General features: G+C 48.2%; 1 protein-coding gene across 4 annotated transcripts in view; it reads left to right on the forward strand.

The window, feature by feature from the left end:
- NECAB2 (N-terminal EF-hand calcium binding protein 2) overlaps positions 1–25,551 on the forward strand; it is a 42,407-nt gene that overhangs the window by 11,552 nt on the left and 5,304 nt on the right. For all 4 annotated transcript variants that reach the window (XM_065925099.1, XM_065925100.1, XM_065925101.1 and 1 more), the window contains 5 exons: positions 18,096–18,232; positions 20,666–20,784; positions 20,948–21,027; positions 23,912–23,965; positions 24,437–24,549. In XM_065925099.1, the coding sequence (XP_065781171.1) occupies positions 18,096–18,232; positions 20,666–20,784; positions 20,948–21,027; positions 23,912–23,965; positions 24,437–24,549 (503 nt within the window). The remainder of the gene's footprint in view (positions 1–18,095; positions 18,233–20,665; positions 20,785–20,947; positions 21,028–23,911; positions 23,966–24,436; positions 24,550–25,551) is intronic.

The following is a 25,551-nucleotide window of genomic DNA, read 5'->3' on the forward strand; positions in this document are numbered from 1 at the left end:
CTCACTGTGATTCCCCCAGCAGCCCTGTGGGCCGTGACTGTCGCCGCCACCAGCCTCCTTTGCTGTTTGTGTTTTGACTGCACCGGGCCCTCGTTGCCGCGCACAGGCTTTCTGGACTGTGCGGAGAGGGAGTTACTCTTCGCTGTGGTGCTCAGACTTCTTTGCTCCAGGGCACAGGCTCTACCGGCTCGAGAGCGCAGTTGTGGTGGCGCACGGGCTGAGTTGCTCTGCGGCATGTGGGGTCTTAGTTCCTGGACCAGGGATTGAACGAACCCAGGTTCCCCGCATTGGCAGGCAGACTCTCAGCCGCTGGACCACCAGGAAAGTCCACTCCCCTCCCTTTCACAGCTATGGAAATAGAGGGCTCAGGAAGGTGAACCTGGCAGAGTGGTAGCCAGACAGCCAGAGCTTCCTGCCAAAGTGGGAGGGGAAACTGAGTCAGGGACCCACCCCTGAGGTATGGAGCCCAGCCTGGGGCCGGGCTGTCCGGGCCATGGAGGGGCCACGCCGTGCTGGAAGGGTGTCACACCGGAGGGCGTGCAGCCCCTCTGAGCTCTGGGAGCTCAGGAAGGAGCAGCCCCACCTGCTGGTTGAGGCCAGAGGGCTTAGCTGGTAAAGTCCGCCAGACCAGGCCAAAGGACCCCGACCAGTCACTTCTCTTTCTGAACCTCAGTTTCTCCAGCCGTGAAATGGGAGCATTCACCTTCAAGAGTCCTCGCAAGGCCTGAATAAAGTGAAAGGTCTCTAAGCTGCCGAGAGTAGGTCCCGCACGTAGCAGATGTGACTAGCAGTGTCATCAGGCCCCTGTTGTGTGCCCAGTCCCGGGAAGGATCAGTGCCGTGTGCTTTTTCCACAGGCTACCTGGCTCCCGCCCTACCCCATGTCAGGGAATCCCCCCCTACCCCATATATCCACCAACAGCTGGACCTGATTCCAAGCTGCCACAGCCCCACACTTCTGTTTCTGTCCTCCTGTCATGCTGTTCTGAGTCTTGGTGTGTTAAAGTATTTTTTAACATTGCGTGAGACCACTTCCCTTTCATTGCTCATCCTATTGATAGTCTGAAAATACCAAAATGGACAGTGGCTTGAGCAGGCAACAAGGAAAGCCCCTACCCCCGGAACCCTTGCACAGACAATGTGTCAGCCCCAGCTCTGTTCCTTAAGGACTGTGTGAGGTGTGCCAGCTGCCCGTGAGGGACTTCTCGCAATTGAAGTCTCCACCTTGAGCCTCAGTTTTCAAATCTGTTAATGGGGCCACTGCCCAACAATGCTTCTTGGCATTGTTAACATGTACTTGTCTCTTGGTCTTTGGGCTCAACAGTTCAGAGATGTGACACAATTCTCTGTCAGGGAGAGGATTTTAATGCCTACCAGTACAGCATAGAGCAGTTTGGGGGATTTTTGCTCTTGGAGATCTTGCAGCCTTTGGTATGTTCCTAGTGGTGGTGGTGATTGAAGATTGTCCCAATGGTAACTGGCATTTCTTTGTTTTTTAATTGAAATATACATGATTTACAATGTTGTGTTAATTCCTGTTGTATAGCAAAGTGATTCAGTTACACATATATACATGTTCTTTTTTAAAATACTCTTTTCTGGTTTGTCATAGGATGTTGGATATAGTTCTCTGTGCTCTATAGCCAGACCTTGTTGTTTATCCATTTTATATATAAAAGCTTATATCTGCTAACCCCAACCTCCCACTCCATCCCTCCACAACCTTCTCCCCTTGACAACCACCTGTCTGTTCTCTGTGTTTGTAATTTTGTTCATTTCATAGATGAATGCATTTATGTCGTGTTTTAGATTCCGCATATAAATGATATCATACAGTATTTGTCTTTCTCTGTCTGGCTTACTTCACTTAGTGTGATAATCTCTAGTTGCATCCATGTTGCTGCAAATGGCATTATTTCATTCCTTGTTTTATGGCTGAGTCATCTTCCATTGTATGTATTTTTTAAGGTTTATTTTTTATTTATGGCGGCACTGGGTCTTCGTTGCTGTGCGGGCTTTCTCTCATTGCCGTGAGCGGGGGCTACTCTTGTTGCAGTGCACAGGCTTCTCCTTGCCGTGGCTTTTCTTGTTGCAGAGCACAGGCTCCAGGGCATGTGGGCTCAGTAGTTGCGGCTCCTGAGCTCCAGAGCAGCAGCCCAATAGTTGTGGCTCACAGGCTTAGTTGCTCTGTAGCATGTGGCATCTTCCCGGACCGGGGATCAAACCCGCATCTCCTGCATTGGCAGGCGGATTCTTTACTGCTGAACCCCCAGGGAAGCCCTCCATTGTATATTGTCTTTTGTTTAAGTGGTGTATCACACTGATTTGTGTATTGTTGAGCCATCCTTGTAAACTTGGGATGAATCCCACTTGGTCATGGGACTTTTTTATGTCATGGTCATGATCTTTTTTATGTGTTATTGGATTTGATTTGCTAATATTTTATTGAGAATAGCATTTCTTTTCCTTATGTTTTCTCATCAGTTTTTGTCTGGAGAAATGAAGCTCAGTGATTATTTAAAGTACTTCTCTTGTGTCCATTGGTTTCAGTTGACTCGTTTGCTTTTGCAGATATGCAATCCTAGTAGCACTGTTAGCTAATATAGTTATCTTCATTTCTCATTTGTGTTCCTACTCTTTGTTGTGTTCTGTTGCATTTTCCCCAAATTCTCAGACACTATAGTCGAGCATCTTTGTTTCACTTCTGAGGTTCAAATGCATCTCTCTAGTAGTTCTTCACTAATTATAACATTAATACCAGCTCTTATTTTTAGAATCCTCTTCAGCCTGTAAAAAAATATTTTTTTATTCCTTTTATTGAATTTTGCCTTAGGGGGTGGTAGTGAATTCTTTCAAATACCATTTTGGTTTTTTTTCTTTTTCAGGGATCATATGATTTTTCTTGAAGTATTGATGAGGTAGATTCTATTATTAGATTCTCTCCTGTTGAACAGTCCTGAGCCTCCTGTGATAAACCCTAATTGGCACATTTTTCTTTTACCATAGTGTTGAATCCTTGTCACTAGCTGAGCATTTTATCTCTCTCTCTATCAGAAATTGAGATTGGATGATAGTTTGGGACTGAACTGTAGGTGGTTTTGCATATCTTTCTGTGTGTGAATCAGCTTGTCTAACTCAGAGTCATTTTTCTATTCAAAAATAGAATTAATGCATAGGCTTGGGTTGAGGTACTTAAACAGGAGGAGAGGATTATTTTAATAGTGATCTTAAAATCAGTCTTATTTTTAGTTAAATTTTTGGTGTTCATTTTATTATATTTTTAAACAGAACTGCCATGGACATGTTCGGTTTTATGATCAATCATGCTTAGCATGTTCTTATGCTTTTTTTAAATTCTTAACCACTCTCTGAAACAAGACAGACACATAATTCAGATTACAGTCAATAAAACACCTGCTGATAGAGCTCAGGCCTTGATTTAATTTTTTTCCTGTTTTGCTGCGTTTAGACTTCTCTTTGACGGTTTTGCCTGTTTCAATTAGCTGTTTCTAGAAATGAGCCCCTGACACATTTATTTAGCTTTCATATTATGGTATGTTTTCTTGTTGTTCAGCCCCTCAGTCGTGTCTGACTCTGCGACCCCATGGGCTGTGGCACACCAGGCTCCCCTGTCCTTCGCTGTCTCCTGGGGTTTGCTCAAGCTCCTGTCCACTGAGTCAGTGATGCCATCCAGCCATCTCATCCTCTGTCATCCCCTTCTCCTCCTGCCCTCAGTCTTTCCCGGCATCAGGGTCTTTTTCAGTGAGTTGACTCTTCGCATCAGGTAGCCAAAGTATTGGAGCTTCAGCTTCAGCCCTTCCAATGAATATTCAGGGTTGATTTCCTTTAGGATTGACTGGCTTGATCTCCTTGCAGTCCAAGGAACTCTCAAGGGTCTTCTCCAACACCACAGTTCAAAAGCATCAATTCTTTGGCATTTAGCCTTCTTTGTGAAGTCCAGTTCTCAAATCTGCATGTGACTGCTAGAAAAACCATAGCTTTGACTTTATGGACCTTTGTTGGCAAAATGATGTCTCTGCTTTTTAATATGCTGTCTAGATTGGTCATAGCTTTTCTTCAAAGGAGCAAGTGTCTTTTAATTTCATGGTTGCAGTCACCGTCTGCAATGATATGGAGCCCAAGAAAATAAAATCTGTCACAGTTTCCATTTTTTCCCCATCTATTTGCCATGAAGTGATGGGACTGGATGCCATGATCTTAGTTTTTTGAATGTTGGAGTTTTAAGCCAGCTTTTTTACTCTCCTCTTTTACCCTCATCAAGAGGCTCTTTAGTTCCATTTTGCTTTCTACCATTAGGATGGTATCTTCTTATCTGAGGTTGTTGATATTTCTCCTGGCAATCTTGATTCCAGCTGGTGCTTTATCCAGCCTGGCATTTTGTTCTACATATCAGTAAAATAAGCAGGGTAATAATATACAGCCCTGACATAACTCCTTTCCCAATTTTGAACCAATCCATTGTTCCATGTCTGGTTCTAACTGTTGCTTCTTGACCTGCATATAAGTTTCTCAGGAGGCAGGTAAGGTGGTCTAGAATTCCCATCTCTTTAATAATTTTCCAGTTTGTGATCCACACAGTCAAAGGCTTTATAGTAGTCAATGAAGCAGAAATAGTTTTCTTGAATTCCTTAGCTCTCTATATGATTCAGCGAATGTTGGCAATTTGATCTCTGGTTCCTCTGCTTTTTGTTTTTTCTTTTTAAAATTTATTTTTTAGTTGAAGGATAATTGATTTATAGAATTTTGTTTTCTGTCACACCTCCACATGAAAGAGTCATAGGTATACATGTGGCCCCTTCCTCTGCCTTTTCTAAATCCAGCTTGTACATCTGGAAGTTCTCGGTTCAGGTACTGTTGAAGCCTAACTTGAAGGATTTTGAGTATTACCTTGCTAGCATGTGAAATGAGTGCATTGTGCACTAGTTTGAACATTCTTTGACATTGCCCATCTTTGGGACTGAAATGAAAACTGACCTTTTCCAGTCCTGTGGCCACTGCTGAGTTTTCCAAATTTGCTGACATACTGGGTGCAGCACTTTAACAGCATCATCTTTTAGGATTTGAAATAGCTCAGCTGGAATTCCATTATTCAGCTGGAATTCTAGCTTTGTTTGTAGTAATGCCTCCTAAGGCCCACTTGACTTCACACACAAGGATGTTTGACTCGAAGTAACCACACCATTGTGTGGTTATGTCTGTGTCATTAAGCCCTTTTTCGTACAGTTCTGTGTATTCTTGCCACCTTTTCTTAATCTGTTCTGCTAGGTCCTTGCCATTTCTGTCCTATATTGTGCCCATCTTTGCATGAAATATTCCCTTGGAGTATCTAATTTTCTTGAAGAGATCTCTAATCTTTCCCATTCTGTTGTTTTCCTCTATTTCTTTGCATTGTTCACTTAAGAAATCTTTCTTGTCTCTCCTTGCTATTCTTTGGAACTCTGCATTCAGTTGGGTATATCTTTTTCTTTCTCATTTGCCTTTCACTTCTCTTCTCTCCTCTGCTATTTGTAAGACAAATACAACCATTTTGCCTTGTTGCATTTCTTTTTCTTGGGATGGTTTTGGTCACTGCCTCCTGCACAATGTTACAAATCTGCATATAGATCTTCAGGCACCCTGTCTATCAGAGCTAATCTCTTGAATCTATTTGTTACTTCCACTGTATAATCATAAAGGATTTGATTTGAATCATGACGTGAATGGCCTAGTGGTTTTCACTACTTCCATCAATTTAAGTCTGAATTTTGCAGTAAGGAGTTCATGATCTGAGCCACAGTCAGCTCCCAGTCTTGTTTTTGCTGACTGTATAGAACTTTTCCATCTTCGGCTGTGAAGAATATAATCAATCTGATTTCGGTATTAACCATCTGAAGGATGAGATGGCTGGATGGCATCACCAACTCAATGGGCATGAGTTTGAGTAAACTCTGGGAGCTGGTGATGGACAGGGAGGCCTGGCATGCTGTGATTCATGGGGTTGCAAAGAGTCGGACATGACTGAGCAGCTGAACTGAACTGAACTGAATGTCCATGTGTAGAATCGTCCTTTGTGTTGTTGGAAGTGGGTGTTTGCTCTGACCAGCACGTTCTCTTGGTAAAACTAAGTTAGCCTTTGCCCTGCTTCATTTTGTACTCCAAGGCCAAATTTGCCCGTTAATCCAGGTATCGCTTGACTTCCTACTTTTGTATTCTAGTCCCATGATGAAAACGACATCTTTTCTTGGTGTTAGTTCTAGAAAGTCATCATGAAAGTGAAAGTTGCTCAGTCGTGTCCGACTCTTTGCGACCCCACGGACTATACAGTCCATGGAATTCTCCAGGCCAGAATACTGAAGTGGGTAGCCTTTCGCTTCTCCAGGGGATCTTCCCAACCCAGGGATTGAACCCAGGTCTCCTGCACTGCAGGCAGATTCTTTACCAGCTGAGCCACCAGGGAAACCCCAAAATACTGCAGTAGGTAGCCTTTCCCTTCTCCAGGTGATCTTCCCAACCCAGGATTCAACCCAGGGTCTCCTGCATTGCAGGCGGATTCTTTACCAATGGAGCTATCAGGAAAGCCCAGAAGGTCTTCATAGCACTGTCCAACTTCAGCTTCTTCAGCATTCCTGGTCAGGGCATAGACTTGGATTACTGTGATGTTGAATGGTTTGCCTTGGAAATGAATGGAGGTCATTCTCTTGTTTTTGAGGTTGCACCCGAGTATTGTATTTCAGATTTTTCTGTTGACTGTGAGGGTTTTCCGCTTCTTCTATGGGATTCTTGCCCACATAATATATGATGGTCATCTGAATTAAATTTGCCCGTTCCTGTCCATTTTAGTTCGCTGATTCCTGGGATGTCACCTTGCTGTCTCCCGCTGTGACCACATCCAGTACACCTTGATTCATGGACCTGACACCCCGGGTCTCTGTGCAGTGATGTTGTGTACAGCATCAGATGTGCTTTCCCCCACCAGACACACCCGCAGCTGAGCATTCTTTCCACTTGGGTCCAGCCACTTCATTCTTTCTGGCGTGCTAAGTCACTTCAGTCATGTCCAGCTTTTTGTGACCCCATGGACTGTAGCCCGCCAGGCTCCTCTGTCCATGGGATTATCCAGGCAAGAACACTGGAGTGAGTTGCCATTCCCTCCTCCAGGGGATCTTCCCGACCCAGGGATAGAACCCACGTCTTATGTCTCATGCGTTGGCAGGCGTTTTCTTTACCGTTGAGCCACCATTCTTTCTGGAGCTGTTAGTAATCGCTCTGTCCTCTTCTCTGGTAGCATATCGGACACCTTCCGACCTGGGGGACTCATCTTCTGCTGATCTTTTTGCCTTTTCATACTGTTCATGGTATTCTCTTGGCAAGAATGCTAGAGTGGTTTGTCGTTTCCTCCTCCAGTCAACCACATTTTGTCAGAACTCTTCACTATGACTGATCCATCTTGGATGGCCCTGCATGTCATGGCTCATAGCTTCATTGAGTTACACAAGCCCCTCCATCACATCAAGGCTGTGATCTATGAAGGGGCCAGAGTAATATTCCATTGTATGTATGTACCACATCTTTTCTTTTTTTTTTAGTTTTTATTTTGTATTGGGGTATAGCAGATTAACAATGTTGAGATAGTTTCAAGTGAACTGGGAAGGAATTCAGCCACAGGTATACATATATCCATTCTCCCCCAAACTCCCCTCCCATCCAGGCTGCCGCATAACATTGAGCAGAGTTCCCTATGCTGTCCAGTAAATTCTTGTTGGTTATCTGTTTTACATATAGCAGTGTGTACCACGTCGTCTTCATCCAGTCTTCTGTTGATGGACATTTAGGTTGCTTCCATGTCTTGGCAGCCATGAACATTGTGGTGCATATATCTTTTTTAAATTTTTTATTGGAGTATAGTTGATTTACAGTGTTGTAGTAGTTTTAGGTGTACAGCAGAATGAATCAGTTGCACATAAACATATACGTATTTGTTGTTCAATCACTCAGTCATGTCTGACTCTTTGTGACCGCATGGACCACAGCACGCAAGGCTTCCCTGTCCATCACCAACTCCCGGAGTTTATTCAACCTCATGTCCTTTGAGTCAGTGATGCCATCCAACCATCTCATCCTCTGTCGCCCCCTTCTCCTCATGCCCTTGATCTTTCCCAGCATCAGGGTCTTTTCCAATGAGTCAGGTCTTCTCATCAGGTGGCCAAACTATTGGAGCTTCAGCATCAGTCTTTCCAATGAATATTCAGGGTTGATTTCCTTTAGGATGGACTGGTTTGATCTCCTTGCTCCAGAGGACTCTCAAAAGTCTTTTCCAACACCACAGTTCAAAAGCACCAATTCTTTGGCACTCAGCCTTGTTTATGTTCCAGCTCTCACATCTGTACATGACCGCTGGAAAAACCATAGCTTTGGTTGTGTGGACACACACACATACCCACCCCTTTTCGGATCTTTTGCCGATGTGGGCCGTTACCGAGTACTGAGTGGGGCTCCCGGTGCTGCAGTAGGTCCTGATCAGCTCACCTGTTTCACATGTGGTGGCCTGTGCACGTCAGTCCCGATCGCCAATGTATCCCGCCCCACCTCACCACACCCTGGTAACCAGAGGTTTGCTGTCTACCTCTGTGACCCTGTTTCTGCTTTGTAAATACGTTCAGTTGTACTCTTTTTATTTGTTGTTCAGTCATGTCCGACTCTCTGCGTCCCCATGGACTGTAGCCCGCCAGGCTTCCCTGTCCTTCACTGTCTCCCGGAGCTCACTCAAACTCATGTCTGTTGAGTCAGTGATGCCATCCGACCATCTCATCCTCTGTCAGCCCCTTCTCCTCCTGCCCTCAGTCTCTCCCCAGCATCAGGGTCTTTTCCAGTGAGTCAGCTGTTTGCATCAGGTGGCCAGAGTATTGGAGCTTCAGCATCAGTCCTTCCAATGAATATTCAGGACTGATCTCCTTTAGAATGGACTGATTGGATCTCCTTGCAGTCCAAGGGACTCTCAAGAGTCTTCTCCAACACAACAGTTTGAAGGCATCCATTCTTTGGCGCTCAGCCTTCTTTATTCCACATGTAAGCAGTATTATGTAACATTTGTCTTTTTCTGATGCTTGTCATTCAGTATGACAATCTTTGGTTCCATCCATGTCGCTGCAAATGACATTATTTTGTTTTTTTTTTTTTTTTTAATGGCTGACATTCCATTGTATACATGCACCACATCTTCTTTGTCCAGTCCTCTGTTGATGGACATCTAGGTTGCTTCCATGTCCTGGCTGTTGTAAACACTGCCGCAGTGAACATTGGGGTGCATGTATCTTTTTGAATTATGCCTTTTTTCTGGAGTATGCCCAGGAGAGGAATTTCTGGGTCATATGGTAGCTCTGTTTCTGGTTTTTCAAGGAACCTCCATACCGTTCTCCATAGTGGCTGTGTGTGTGTCCGCTCAGTCGTGTCTGATTCTTTGTGACCCCATAGACTTTACCCACCAGGCTCCTGTGTCTGTGGTATTTTTCTGGCAAGGATACTAGCAAGTGGATTCTTTGCCACCGAGCCACCTGGGAAGCCCATAGTGGCTATCCCAGTTTACATTTCCACCAGTAGTGTAGGAGGCTCCCCTGTTCTCCACACCCTCTCAGCATTTATTGTTTGTAGATATTTGATGATGACCATTATAACTGGTGTGAGGGGATATCCCATTGTCATTTTGATTTGCAATTCTTTAACAATTAGTGATGTTGAGCATCTTTTCATATGCTTTTTGGTTATCTGGATGTCTTCTTTGGAGAAATATCTGTTTAGGTTTTCTTCCCATTTTTTGATTGGGTTGTTTGCTTCTTTTCGATATTGAGCTGCATGAGCCGTTTGTATATTTTGGAGATTAATCCCTTGTCTGTCACATCATTTGCAAGTTTTTTCTCTCAGTCTGTGAGGATTGTCTTTTTGTTTAGCTTACGGTTTCCTTTGCTGTGCAAAAGCTTTTGAGTTTACTTTGGTCCTGGTTTCTTTTTTGTTATTTTCATTACTCTAGGAGGGGCATCAAAAAAGATATTGCTGCGATTTAACACAAAGAATGCTCTGCCTGTGTTTTCCTCTAAGAGTCTTATAGTGTCTGACCTTACATTTAGGTCTTTGATCCATTTTGAGTTTTTGTATGGTGTTAGAGAATGTTCTAATTTCATTCTTCTAAACTGCTGTCCAGTTTTCCCAGAATGACTTATTGATGAGACTATCTTCCCCCCATTGTATGTTCCTACCTCCTTTGTCGTGGATTAATTGACCATAGGTGAGTGGGTTTGTTTCTGGGCTTTCTGTCCTATTCCTTTGAGCTCTATTTCTGCTTTTGTTGCCAGCATCATACTCTTTTGATGGCTGTAGCTTTGTGGTTTAGCCTGAAGTCAGGGAGCCTGATTCCTTCAGCTCTGTTTTTCTTTCTTAAAATCGCTCTGGCTATTCAGGGTCTTTTGTGTTTCTACTTAAGTGTTTTTGTTTTTTTTTTTAATTTTTGGCTGTGCTGGGTCTTCGGTGCTGCACAAGGGCTTTCTCTAGTTGTGGCAAGCAGACGCTACTCTCTCGTTGTGTGGGGCCTCTCACTGCAGTGGCTTCTCTTGTTTCAGAGCACGAACTCTGGCCCCCAGCTGTGGCACGCGGTCTCAGGTTATGGCTCCCAGGCCCCAGAGCACAAACTCAGTGGCTGTGGCACGTGGTCTTAGCTGCTTCACGGCACGGGGGATCTTCCGGAGCAGGGCCGAAACCCTCGTCCCCTTCATTGCCAGGTGGTCTTAACCGCTGGCCCACCAAGGAAGGCCTTCCATTCAGATTTAAAATGTTTTTGTTCTAATTCTATGAAAAATACCATTGGTGATTTGATAGGAATCACATTGGATCTGTAGATTGCCTTGGATAGTTTGTTCATTTTGGCAGTATTGATTCTGTATCTTTGCTCCTGAATCTACTATACCTGTAGTTTTTTATCATCATTATTTTCTACTTCCTTTTCCTTAGGTTTTTTGTTGTTACTGTAGTTTTTCATACGTGAAATAGAATGCCTAAATTTTTTTTGGATAATGAAGTGTAGAAATCTACCTTTTAATGATACTTTCACTGTAGTGATAGATTTCAGAATGTAGTATTTCCTCTCTAAATATCCTCTAATGGTTTGTTATGTCCTCACTCATTTCCTGGTATTAGGATAAAACCAAGTGACCAGTAGTATGTATTCTAGTTTTGTTGTTGTTGTTTTTTTGACATGCTGAGATTTCTTCACTACATAGTATTTTGTTTTCTAAATTACCCCATGGATACTTGAGAAGATGATGTGGGTCATACTTAAAGAATATAAAATCTGAACATAGTTATCCCTTCTTTGTTATGAAACATGTTGTTAAAAAGACAACTTTGTGTAAAGGTAAAATTGTCTCTTGTACAGTTATGAAATGAACACATGTGAAAGATTTTATTTGACTCATTAATGTGAGAACCAGTAAAACGTTAAACTGGCTCCAAGGAGAATTCAAAGAACATTTGCCGTATATAAGACAACAGGAACTCTGAGATGAATCTGTGAATAAATACAGTCAGTTGCATTCTATCAGGCAAAATTCATATGCATTTCTGTGGATGGGAATTATTTGCATTACTGTCAATGTTTTATATGCTAGAGTTTTAAAAGTAGCTCCAAAACAAGGAAAGACCTAGATAACCCAGAAGAGTGTATTGGACAAGGAACCCAGTCATCTTTTTTTTTTGCCTATTTCACATTTTCTCAATAATGCCATTTACAGTAGACATTTATTGTTTGTAATTTATCTGTTTTGTGGGACTCTTAGGCTAGTTTCTCACACTGAATTTTATTTTGTCATTTAGCTTTTGTAATTCTAACATTTTTCTTCCTGTATATTTAGCCATGCAGTTTGGTGCCTATAGACCTTGTTGCCATATTTTTGTTATGTAAATAATACACATTCAATATTCAAAATGTAGAAAGTAGAGAAAAATACAAAGAAAAATTTCAAACCACTTCTAATTCCTACTGTCTAACCACTGTTACCATTTTAGTTAATAGTTGATTTCGTTGAGCCTGTTTTTTTCTTATGTGGATTTCTCTAATACACGTAAAATCACTTTGCATGCAGAATTTTTTTGCTTTTTTTTTTACCTAGCATTTTAACAAACATTTCCCATATTATTCAAACTGCTTAAAAGTATTTTAAATATTCTTACTTAAATTTACATACTTTTCCTCTTTTGTTGGGATGTTAGATTATGTCCAGGTTTTTGGCTCCTTGATCAATCAACACTGTAACCTTGGGACATAAATATTTGTCCACATTTGCATTATTTCTTAAGGATAGATGTTCAAAAGTGGAGAATTACTGGGCAGTGGAAGTCTCTCGATATAAAGCAGAATTGCCTTACAAAGTGGTTATATCCATTTGCTTCCCCACAGCCATCCGTAGAGCCGTAGCCTCTCCTGGTGCGCAGAGGTTTCGTAACCCACAAAGATTTAATAATGTCATGTCCTTGTAATGCATTATGCCTTTTGTCATTTATTCTTACCCTTATGTAATACTTTCCCATTTAAATTCTTCTCGATCATGATATTGCAACTTGTCTTAGTCATTTGATCAAATTTGGTAGCCGAGTCTTTGCACAGGCTTTTCTTTACAAATCGTTGAGTGCTCTTTCGCTTGACATATGCCTGCATCCTGCTTAATCAAATCTGGGACAGTGCCTTTACCTGGGGCAGTTTAGGTGGACTCTCTTCATTGTTATGATCTATCAGGCCTGGCTGCTGTCATAATCTCATATGCTTCCCGTTTTTTTATGATCCTTCTTCTTTTCTGACATTTCACCTTTGGGTAGCCTGCTTTGTTTAGTACGTTGATTACGATTTCAAAGTCACTATACCTGGGACTTTCTAAATGAAAGAAAAAGTGTTAGTTGCTCAGTCATGTCTGACTCTTTGCGAACCCATGGATTGTAATCTGCCAGGCTCCTCTGTCCATTGGATTCTCTAGGCAAGAATATTGGAGTGGGTTGCCATTCCCTTCTTCAGGGATCAAACCCAGGTCTCCTGCATGGCAGGCAGATTCTTTACCGTCTGAGCCACCAGGGAAGGGACTTTTAAAATATACATTATTAACACTGTTAATCCTATTTTTATACCTGGCTAATAAAAAACACTTTCTCTCCTCTCTTGTGAAATTAAAAGATTTGTTAAGATGACTGGCTATTTTTTCCATTGTTTCTCACTCTTTATTGACTTAATCCAATCTGATTTAAATGTAATTATTAGTGGCTCATATTTTTATTTCCTGATCTTGGTAACCTTCATTTTAATTTGGGTGATCCCCCTCACTTTTGTCCACAACTTCCATACTTTCTCTCGTTCAATCCTAGGAGATTTGGGAGAAACTGCTGGGCATTCTTTGCTGGAAAGGTGCTCATCTGATAAACTTCCAGAGATAGGCAGATTTCTGAAGGTCTCTCTGTTCTGCATGTTAGTAACCTGTCCACAGAAAGCAGACTTCCCAACTCTGACTGTCTCCCTCTAGAATCAGTGGTGCTGGCCTGTGGGCTGAGGCATCAGTGATGGTGGAAGACAGGACTCTACAAGCTACATTTTTACTCTTTTGAAAATAACTTGCCTTTTTTTCATTCAACCAGCCAGTTACATTTATTGACCCCTGACTGCATCCTGAATCTCTTATCTGGGTGCTTTTAATGCACCCATCTAAGCTCATTTTTTCTGCTTGATGGCTTCTGGCAGCTTTCTCTCTCTCTCTGTCTCTCTTTTTTTTTTTTCTTCAGTTTTTTTACTTTGCTGTGTCTTGTTCTTTGGGGGCCATTTGCTTGTCCAGCGCCCATTGATCTGGATCGCGTGTGAGTTCAGCCATCTGCTGGGAAGTGTAATTGATCAGGGAGGTACATCTGGCGGCCAGAACCTGGCGTGCACCCTGCCGTCGGCTCATCCACGTCGTCGGGGCTGCCTCCAGCACCCCTGGTCTGATGGTTGGTGCAGGAGGAGTCACCCCCCAGCCTCCCTCCTGAGGCTGCCTGTCCTCTGGCCTGTCTTCACCTCCCACCTGAATTCCCTGCCCCCCTGGCCCTGGCCTCCATTTCTCAGTCTCTCTGTCTCTAGCCGTGGTTCCCTTGTGCCATTACTGCTAATTAATTCCCAGTCAGAGTGATTGATGGTTTAATTTTCTTTCCTTGAGAGCCCTGTTTTTCCTCGCCTGGCCAGGGACTGGGCAGACTCCCAAGGTGCTGAGGGAGAGTGGGGTCTTGGCAGGGGAGGTCAGATGGAGCCGCACGGGACTTGAAGGGTCCAAGCCCCTCAGCTCGGCGTTATTTCCATCACCGTCACCCTGGAGACCTGGCTGAGCCGGACCCTTCTCCTGCCCACGTTCAAGTCTCAAAGCCAAAAGACACTCAGCCCCATCCAAGAGCCTTGAGCAATGCCCCTGCTGCAGACTCTTGACAAGAGAGGGAATTGTTTCACATCACAGGGCAACATCAGTGGGAAACCCTCTTCATCTTATGCCCAGAGTTCCTCCTCTTGTGGCCGCCAGTTCCCCTCTCTCTGCCCCCAGACTCCCCCCTGCTCCCCTCCCTCTGAGGATTGAGTCTCAGGCACTTTCTTGAGAGACAGTTTAATCCATCCTGCCGCTCTGGCTTCTCTTCCCTCACTTCTCTGAGTAGCAGCACAAATGCCCAGTGCCCACAGAATCCACCTTAAAAAAAAAATTTTTTTAATTATTTATTTAAGGGACATGTAAACATTTAGGAGGTTCGTTAACCAGAGAGACAGGCTCTTGCTGTGTTGACCAGACTAGGGCGCAGTGGTTATTGACAGGCGCAACCCCATTACTGATCAGTGCAGGAGGGTTTTCTTGTGTTTTTTTTTTAATTGAAATAGAGTTGACTTACAATGTTGTTGTGTTGTTTCTGGTGTACCGCAGAAGGATTCAGTTATATATATATATTTTTTTTTTTTCATGTTCTTTTCTATTCTGGTTTATCACAGGATGTTGAATATATTTCCCTGAGCTATGCAGTAGGACCTGGTTGTTCATCCATCCCATATGACATAGTTGCATCTGCTAACCCCAGACTCCCAAACCACCCTCTCATGCCTCCTCTCCGCCTTGGCAGTGACAAGTCTGTTCTGTATGCCTGTGAATCTCTTTTGTTTCACAAATAAGTTCATTTGTGTTATATTCTAGATTTTATGTAGTAAGTAATACTTGTCTTTCTACCTTACTTCACTTAGTATGATAATCGCTAGATAATCTCTGCAAACGGCATAAATACTTCATTGTTTTTTATGGCTGAGTAGTATTCTCTTGTGTATATATATGCCACATCTTCTTTATCTAGTCATCTGTTGATGGCAAATGAGATTGTTTCCATGTCTTGGTTATTGTAAATGTACTGCTATGAACATAGGGGTACTTGTATCTTTTTAAATTCTAGTTTTGTCTGGGTATATGCCCAGGAGTGGGGTTGCTGGATCATACGGTAGCTCTGTTTTTAGTTTTTTAAGGACCCTCCATATATTTTCCATAGGGGCTACACCAGCTTGGGGTAGCTACCTGGTGGCTCAGCTGGTAAAGAATCCCCCTGCAACGTGGGAGACCTGGGTTCAGTCCCTGGGTTGGGAAGATCCCCTGGAGAGGGGAAAGGCTACCCACTCCACTATTCTGACCTGGAGAATTCCATGGACTGTATAGTCCCTGGGGTCGCAAAGAGTCAGACACGACTGAGCGACTTTCACTTTCACTCACACCAGCTTACTTTCCCACCAACAGTGTGAGAGGGTTCCCCTCCACACCATCTCCAGCATTTGTTACTTGTGGACTTTTTGATGATGGCCATTCTGACTGGTGTGAGGTGGTACCTCATTGTAGTTTTGATTTGCGTTTCTCTGATAATTAGTGATGTTGAGCATCTTTTCATTTACCTACTGACTTTCTGTATTTCTTCCTTGGAGAAATGTCTATTTAGGTCTTCTGCCCATTTTTCGATCGGGTTGTTTGTTTTCTTGTTGTTGAGTTGTGTGAGTTGTTTGTGCATTTTGGAGCTTAAGCCCTTGTCGGGCTCAACATTTGCAAACATTTTCTCCATCCTGTGGGTTGTCTTGTCACTTTTGGATGGTTTCCTTTGCTGTGCAAAAGCTTGATTACATCTCATTTGCTTATTTTTATTTTTATTTCTGTTGCCTTAGGAGACGAGCCTCAGAAAACATGGGTACGATTGATGTCAGAGAATGTTTTGTCTGTGCTCTCTTCTGGGAGTTTTATGGTGTCATGTGTTGTGTGTGAGTTTATTTTTGTGCCTGGTGAGAGGGTGTGTACTAACCTCATTGATGTACATGCAGCTCTCCCGCTTTCCCAGCACCGTGACTTGCTGAGGAGACGGTCTTTTTCCCATTATATATTCTTGCCTCCTTTTTCGGACATTAATTGACCATAAGTCCTTTTCCCCCCTAGGGCTCTCTGTTCTGTGCCACTGATCCGTATGTCTTTCTGTGCCCATATCACAGTTTTTATTACTGTAACCTTGCAGCACTGTCTGAGGTCTGGGTGAGTTATATGTCCTGCTTTGTTTTTTTCTTCCCTCAGAATTGCTTTGGCAGTTCTGGGTCTTTTATTTGTTACTGTTCAGTCGCTAAGTCATGTTTGACTCTTTGTGACCCCATGAACTGCAGCACACCAGGCTTCTCTGTCCTCCACCATCTCCTTGAGTTTGCTCAAACTCATGTCCATTGAATCGGTGATGCCATCCCACCATCTGATCCTCTGTTGCCCCCTTCTCCTCCTGCCCTCAGTCTTTGCCAGCATCAGGGTCTTTTCCAGTGAGTTGTCTCTTCACATCAGGTGGCCAAAGTATTGGAGCTTCAGCTTCAACATCAGTCCTTCCAGTGCATTGAATAGGGTTGATTTCCTTTAGGATTGATTGGTTGGATCTCCCAGAAGTCTTAAGGGATTCTCAAGAGTCTTCTCCAGAACCACAGTTCAAAAGCATCAATTCTGTGGCACTCAGCCTTCTTTGTGGTCCAACTCTCACATCCATACATGACTACAGGAAGAACCACAGCTTTGACTATATGAACCTTTGTCAGCAAAGTGATGTCTCTACTTTTTAATATGCTATCTAGGTTTGTCATAGCTTTTCTTCCAAGGAGCAAGCGTCTTTTAATTTCTTGGCTGCAGTCACTGTCTGCAGTGATTTTGGAGCCCCAGAAAATAAAGTCTGTCACTGTTCCCACTTTTTCCCCATCTATTTGCCATGAAGTGATGGGATTGGATGCTATGAACTTAGGTTTTTGAATGTTGAGTTTTAAACCAATTTTTTCACTCTCCTCTTTCACCTTCATTAAGAGACTCTTTAGTTCCTCTTCACTTTCTGCCACTAGAGTAGTATCATCCGCATACCTAAGGTTGTTGATACTTCTCCCCACAATCTTGATTCCAGGATGTGATTCATCTGGCCTGGCATTTTGCATGATGTACTCTGCATACAAGTTTAAATAAACTGGGTGGCAGGTTAAATAAGTTAAATATACAGCCTTGAAGTACTCCTCTCCCAATTTTGAACCAGTCTGTTGTTCCATGTTTGGTTCTGACTGTTACTTTTTGACCTGAATATGGGAGTCCTTATGGTTTTCTATACATAGTATCATGTTGTCTGCATAGAGTGACAGCTTTACCCCTTCCTTTCCATTTTGGATACCTTTTCGTTTTCTTGTCTGATGGCGGTGGCTGAGTAGAAGTGGCCACCACCGTCTCTACTGTAATCACCATCGCCACCACCATCACCAGCACCTTCGTCACCATCTTTATCAGAGCAGCTGCCGTTCACAGGGCATTTGCTCTGCGACAGCCACAGTGATGAGCCTTTTATGTGCCTTCTGCCTTCCAGTCCTCAATGCAGTGTTGTAGATACTGCGGTTTCTGTTGTGGCCCAAACCTTGGGCTCTGCATCCGTAGCCCCTGCCTTCCCGCAGGAGCCCTGGGAGGGTGCAAAGCATGACCCCAAGTCGGGGTGTCAGACCCCTCGTCAGCCCCTCTCCCTCTGTGCCCCTCCCTCCCTCCACAGGTGTACGAGGGCGGGAGCCACGTGGACCGGTTTGTGACGCGCTTCCTCCTGAAGGAGACAGCCAACCAGATCCAGTCCCTGCTGAGCTCGGTTGAGAGCGCGGTGGAGGCCATCGAAGAGCAGACCAGCCAGATCCGGTGCGCGGACGGGACGGGAGTGAGCCGGGCCGCCGGCCGCGTGGCGGGGTGGCATGTGCCTGGGGACTGGGCGGCCTTGGGCGAGCTCCTGCCCCACTCTGGGCCTCCACTGCCCCACCTGTCAAGTGGGGTCAATTATACTACCTCTTCACATTGTTGTTGATCTAAAACTATTCCACTGTTTGGCTCATTTTTTAAAACCTTTAGGAATTAGGAGACTATGGTAGTTATTACCACCATTGGAAAACAAGTTATCTCATGCCGTGAGTGAAAAATACCATGAGTGTAAAAATAAGCCCTATGGGTGCTCAGACCCCTCGACCTGCTCCCTGTTTGTTTAGAGGCTGTGAGATCATAGATGGGCGTTGACAACACAGTAGGATCAAGTCACCAGCTCAGAAAGGTTGAACAGCGGTGAAATGGAGTGGTTTAAGGCCTTGTTTGCGGGTCCTTGTGAACATGGAAAACACCTGGGGTCCCCCTTTTGGGGGCAGACACGATGTTGAGGCAATGAACCTGGGGTCCAGAGAGGAGGGCCAGCCCCTGGAGGCCACGTGGGGGGCATTTGCTGTCCCGAGTTCAGACCAGCTCTTCTGTGCTCGCTCTTGCCTGAATAGCCGACGTGCCTGAGGCAAGGTGGAAGTAAAGACACAGAGACAGGGACTTCCCTGGTGGTCCAGTGGCTACAACTCTGTGCTGCCAACGCAGGGGACCCAGGTTCGATCTCTGGTCAGGGAACTAGATCCCACATGCCACAGCTAAGACCTGGTGAAGCCAAATAAATAATTTTTTTTTTTAAGCCATAGGAACAGATGGGCGCAGCTGCCAGGTTCCTGAGCTTTACTGAGCCTGGCGTCTCCTGGTACAGTGGGATGCTGATCCTGGGTGGGGATTCGTCCCAATCCACTGGCTGCAAAGGTGTTCAGGGACGCTGTTCACAAAACGTGTTTGCTCTGAGGACCTGCAGCCCTGGGAAATGCAGGACACAGAGTCCTGGGCCCTGACCACGCCATCTGGGATTGGGGTCCCTGGGAGCCGAACCCTGGACTCTGCGTCTGTGATCAGTCTCGTGATTCAGAGGGTCCCCAAGGTTAAGGGGACTTCCTTCTTCCTTTATCATCACTATCTTGATTTATAAAACCTGTGACTTTCTTTCTGTCACAGATCAGATGGAGCACTGCACACTTATTAGAGCTGATTTCCCTGAGCTTTGCCTTCCCCCCCAAGTCAGCCGTCCCCCTAAGAGTCAGCCGTCCCCCCACGAGTCAGCCGTCCCCCCACGTGTCAGCTGTTCCCCCCCCCGAGTCAGCCATCCCCCTAAGAGTCAGCTGTCCCCCCACGTGTCAGCCGTCCCCCCCACGTGTCAGCCGTTACACCTACCTCCCTCCCCAAACCTCACGTAGGGATGATGGGAACATACATCTCCTTCCTGAGCACCCCCACATTTAACCCTCCAAACCTCAGCTGTCTCAGCTGCAGGGCCCCCCGGGCACCCTGTTTCCCAGCCCTGGGGATGGCATGACCTGCATTGGAGCCAGCAGCCCGTCCCCGGGGGACCCCCGCTGCACCCACTCATGGTCCGCTGGCCACGTTTCATTCGCTGCAGGTTTGTAGAGGCCCCAGGACCGATACCTCAAAGATTCTGCCAGCCTTTCTCCTCCCCCGGGGGGTAGGGGGTGGGCAGCCCCTCCGCATGGAGGGAGAGGTTGCTGGATTTTCAGGTTCACAGGAGGCAGATTCTGGAGCAAACCGCGGCCATGCTGGGCACCGGGCGTGTTGGCCGTGCACACGGGCGTGTGTCTATTTGTGTGTCCGCAGTGACTTTTCTAGCGTTTTTGCACATGGGGGTTTGGGCATTTGTTGAGTCCCTAGTGTGTGCCAGGCACAGCATTTGGTGGGTTGCACGTCAGGGGTGCTGGTCCGTGCACATCAGTGTGCGTGGCGGGTGGGGTTGGGCCAGGGCACGGGGCCAGGCTGAGCCAGGATCATGGATTTTTGTCCTGTTAGATGCCTGCTCTCGACTGAGTCCTATGGCTTCTTTTCTTGGAGGGGGGGCTTGTTAGCAAACCCAGGCCCCGACCCCAGAGGCCTCTGAACACCGGATGGGGACAGGCAGGGTGGGTGAGGGGCAGCTGAGAGCCGCAGGGAGGTGGGGGCCTGGCTCACCCTCACGGGCCCTGGAACCTGGGACGGAACCTCCCGGGCACAGGGTCTGGGTTCCCCGAAAGGATCTGAGTTCAGATCCCAGCCCCGCCCGCAGGCAGCCTCCTCGTGAGACAGCGGCCACCGTGTCCAGCTCAGGGGATGGGGTTCCTAGGAATTCTGTGCACGTTTCAGCCCCACAGTTGGTGCTGAGTGTTGGTCAGAGCCACTCCGAGCTGTCAGGGCCCTGCAGCCCCCCTCACAGGGTGTGTTCCCCCACTCCCTCTGCAGACAGAACCACAGCCGGCCCAGCCACGGCGCGGTGGAGACCTGGTCTGGGAGCCCCACTCCCCCCTGCGCCCCGAACCACAAGCTCATGGCTGCGGAGCAAGGAAAGAACTTCCCACCTGGTGAGAGCCGTGGCCCAGGGTGGGGGCACTGGCGGGGGGTCCCGATGGGGCCTGGGCCTCCCGCAGGGACTGGGACTAGAGGGCTGGAAGCAAGTCCTCTGTCCAGGGAGGGGGGCTCTGGCCTGGCCCTGCCCCTGTCAGCATCACTGTTCCTCTTTCCCAGGCACCTCAGACCCCAAGGAGGATGGCCTGGATGCCCAGATCAGCAGGCTGGCAGGGCTCATTGGACGGTTGGAGAACAAGGTGGGCCCACCAAGCCCCCACATCCATCCCTCCATCCCCCCTCCACCCTCCCAGCCCCCCAGGGAGGGCGGAATTAGGCCGGAGTTTACAAGAGGGAAGCCAGGGAACCTTAATGCCCCTGGGCGGGGTTGTGGGGTGGTGTGGACTAAAGGGAGACCCTGGGAACATGACCTTTGTACTTGTATGGGGCCTGGGGAAGAGGAGCTATGAGAGTGGGTGGGCGGCCAGGAAGGGGCGTGCCGAGGAGCAGAGAGTGGGCGGCAAGGAGGCTGTAAGGCCTCGGGTGGTCTGGGCAGGTGGCAGCCCAGACCTGGCGTGGTGGTGGCTGAGGGATGGGGAAGTCCAGGAGAGGTCAGAGTGACCGGCAGTGTGAAGCCTTTTAAATGGGACATGGCCCATCTGCAGGCGATGGAAAATGAAATCATGATTTCAGAAAGTGTTTCGTGACTCAGTAGGTACTTGGGACCCGACCGTGCTAGCGTCTCAGGGCTGCGGGAGCCACGGACCACAGCCCAGGGGCTCAAAGCCAGGCGCTATCCTTTCACACGTGGAGTCTGGAATCAGGATGCCAGCAGGGCTGGGTCCTCCCATGGCCTTCCCTGGGGCATGTAGACAGCCATGTGACTGTCTACCAGTTTCTTATAAGGACAACAGTCATACTGGATTGGGGCCCACCCGTGTGACCTTATTATCATGCAGTCACTCTTCAAATGTCCTGTCTACAAATACAGTCACGTTTTGCAGCACTGGGGGTTGGGAATTCAACATATGAATTTTGGGGGAACACAATTCAGCCCATAACAATACCATTTACTGGAAGAAAGAGAACAAACAGTTAAGGTTTACCAGTAGGCACTGGTATCAGACTGCTTGTATTTGAATCCTGGCTATGCCACTTAACAGCTGTGTGACCTTGGGCCAGTGACTTACCCTCTCTGAACGTCCGAGTCCTCCGGTAACCATAGAGAAGATAATCAGAATGGTACCTCTCATAGGGTCCTTGTGAGGATTAGATAAAATATCTTAATGGCTTAGCACAGAGCCTACTGCTTAGTTAGCATTTAATATTAGCACTGTTATTTAGCCATTATTATGAGACATTCTGTTACCAGAACCTATATACACATGCACATCTACACATGTATATCTACATAAACCAAGATAACAGGTATCTCTGGGCTGTAGGGTCACAGTGGCAATTTTACATTTCTGCTTTCCTGAAACTTCTATCTTTTGCAACAGGGCAAAAGAAAAATAGTGCTTTGATGGTTTTGTGGGTTAGTTCTGAGGGTCCGTGAGGGCGCTGGGTGGGGCTCCCCAGGAGGAGGCTGAGGCCCAGACTTGGGGGGAGTCCGAGGGGGGAGGCAGTGAGCCCACCTGCAGGGCCGCAGGGATCTCCCCCCGCCCTCCACCCCACCTCCCCCCAAAGCTGGCTACTTGGTGGGAGCGGTAGGAAAGACTCCGCGGCGGGGACCTGAGGCCTGGTTGTCATAACAACTCCGCGGGCGCCCCCAGAGGGAGGCTCTTTGAAGCTTATTTTTAGCGCCCCAGTCGCCTTAACAACCAGCTGGCTGGAAACCAAGGAGCACCTGGGCGTCCTGGAGCCGGGGCGGGCCTCTTCCGGCCTCTGATTGGCCCCGGGGCACGAGCAGACCCAGGCCCCGCCCTCCACGGAACAGCCCGAGCCCTCCTGGCTGGGCCTGGGCTCCCCGGAGCAGAAGCGAGGCAGGGAGACGGGACGCAGACCTGGGTGCCACCACCCCTCCCCTCATCTCTGCTTCATCCTCACCCTCACGTGGCCCTGCCCGCCAGGAGAAACCTAGGGGGCGAATCGCAGCCCCTGCTCTCCAGGAGCCCACTTACACGTGCATCCACACCCTGTGTCCCCAGAAAGTCAGCACCTCTCTGGCACCTGCCGTGTATTGACGGGGTCCCTGGTTCCAGCATTATTAAGAATTTCAAGGTGGTGACTGGTCAGGTCATGGACTTGTATATCTGCTACTCTGTTTTCTCCAACAACCAGGCAACACGCCTCACACACATGCTTGTATCGAGAAGGAAGACACACACACATACATACCCCCCCCACACACACACTGTGCCAGAGACACGGCTGGCTTCATGGAGGATGGACAGGGAGGGGACATAGGTGGCGTCTGTTGGGGAGCCCAAGTTAAAGGATTCCGTGAATCGGGGGGAAGGGGCCTGGCCTCAAACCCAGGCTCGGAGCCTGGACCAGCTCCTGCAGCCCTGGGGTTCTCTGCTCTGAAATGGAGGTGCTGGGCACTGCGGCAGCCCCCAGCATGGGGTCAGACGGGGGCTGCGTGGGCTCCCTGCTTCCACAGTGCTGACAGTGGGACAGTCTCAACCTGAGAGTCTGGAAAGTTCCCTGATAGTTGGTGTAAAGCGTTTAACCCCGGGGTCTGTCGAGGGCCAGCGAGCACAGACCACCTCCTTCAGACCGTTCTCTTCCTGAGGCCCCAGGTCGAGGGTGACTCGCGAGTCAGGCAGTCTATTGCCGGCAATTGTGGCAAACCCCCAGCTCTCTGGGTTCAGCAAAACAGAGCCTCCTCTGTGTTCTCTGCGGTAGGTCTGCTTGGCCTCTGGGCTCCAGTGGCACAGCCAGAAGGAATCTGTGGCTCTGGGTGGCTTTGCAGCCTGGCTTCCTGGGTCCCCCCTGAGCCAGCACTGTGGGCTGAGCCCTGCCCAGAGAGGGCTGGCCCTGTGAGCTCCCGCCCGCCCCGGGACTCGAGGGTCCCTGGAACCTCAGGGTGGAGGAGCCGCAGCTCTCTGGTGCTTTGTGTCCTTGTAGTGGTGGTCCTGGAAGCCTCCCGGGCAGAGAGGGCCTCAGTCTCGAGCCTCCCTTCATGCTTTGTTGTTGCAGACCCTTTGGTTTGACCTTCAGCAGCATCTCTCGGACGAAGAGGGCACCAACATGGTGAGGACCCCTCCCTGTGGCCCCGTCCCCTTCTGGGCCGGGCGAGACTCAAGATACAGATGGCTCAGTGTCCCTGACACCCACCCCCACCCGGCACCAGCACGTGGCCTCCCTCCCCTCCCGGGGCTGTTCTCTGGCCTGGAGTGACGGGATGAGCAGACACTGATTCAACCAGCAACAGTTCTGCAGACCGTTCATTCTGTTGTGTCTTGGCCTTGCAGTCTCTCTCTCTCGGGCCTCTCTAAATCCTCTTGTCTGTTCTTCAGCACTTGTGTGGGACTGCTGCTTTTAGTTCATTTTTCGCCAGTTTTCACGAGCAAAGATGACAACTGTGTGTAGTGGGGTTTGGGGGTCGGGGTTATTCTGACCACGGTGTCCTGTCCCAGGGAGGCTGCTGGGTCCTGGGCTGTGCCCCCAGGGCCGGGTGGGGTCCTGGGTGAGGGGGTGGCCCACGGGTCCTGTGGCCCACAGCACCTGCAGCTGGTCCGGCAGGAGATGGCCGTGTGCCCGGAGCAGCTGGGCGGCTTCCTGGACTCTCTGCGCCAGTACGTGCGGGGCACCGCCGGGGCCAGGAACTGCTTCCAGTGAGTAAGCCGCAGGCCGGGGCGGGACGGTGGCCGGGGGTCCGGCCTGGGGGACGCCAACGACACACCTAGCGGGGTGGTTACAGGAGCTGGGGGCAAGTCCTCAATCGGGCTCTTCCTTGCTGTGCAAATCTGGCAAGTGACTTCGTCTCCCTGACCTCAGCTTGCTCATCTGTAAAGGGGACCACTAACGGGGTGGTTGGGGGCCTCAGTGGAGCAATGCACCGTGGAGGGCGTCGGACGGGGCCTGGCCCCAGTGCCCACTGTGGTAGCTGCCCTGCTTGCTGCCGTGGCTGCTCCTCAGGGCACCCCCCACCCCGGTCCTTGCTGCCAAGGCCTGCGTCCGGCTGGGGGTGTCCCCGAGAGCTGTTGACACAAGCTGCTGGGCTCCCTCCTCTCCCAGCAGTGGCCCGCCCGTCAGCACCTGGTGGACAGTAGCTGTGGGCTCCACGCCTGTTCCCCACCTCCATTCTCCCCGCCTCCCAGCTGATTTCTCTCCCTCCCCAACACATGTGCCTCCACCTGCTTCCTGGTGATGCCGGGTGGGGGGGCCTGGGGGTGCAGTGTGACTCAGGCTGCTGCTGTTGCTGAGTGCTAATTCCCAGTGGTGGGAGGGGAGCAGGTAAAGATGATTCCAGTTGGCGGCGGGTGCTACGGAGGCTGGGAATGGGGCAGGGGTCTTCAGGAAGGGGCTGCTGTGTGCTGAGGCCTGAGTGATGAGCTGCCCCACCCGCAGAACCTGAGGTGGGGGACGGGCCAGCGCCCAGAGCCGGGGTAGCAGCAAGGGGAGTGTGTCTCCACAGGGTGACCTGGGGGTGGTGGGAGAGATGGCCGGGGGACAGGGGGTAGGTAGGCAGGCCCTGCTTGTTCCAGGTAACAGGTACCACGGGAGAGGTGCTGCGCCCGGAGCAGGGCTCAGTCCTGCCTCCTCCCTTGCATAAGGGCGTTTGGCGGCTGGACGGACGTGCAGCCGGGCAGCTAGGGAGAGGGGACTGGCCCTTG

Source organism: Muntiacus reevesi, chromosome 2 (assembly GCF_963930625.1).
Source record: "Muntiacus reevesi chromosome 2, mMunRee1.1, whole genome shotgun sequence".
In the NCBI taxonomy this organism is placed as follows: Eukaryota; Metazoa; Chordata; class Mammalia; order Artiodactyla; family Cervidae; genus Muntiacus; species Muntiacus reevesi.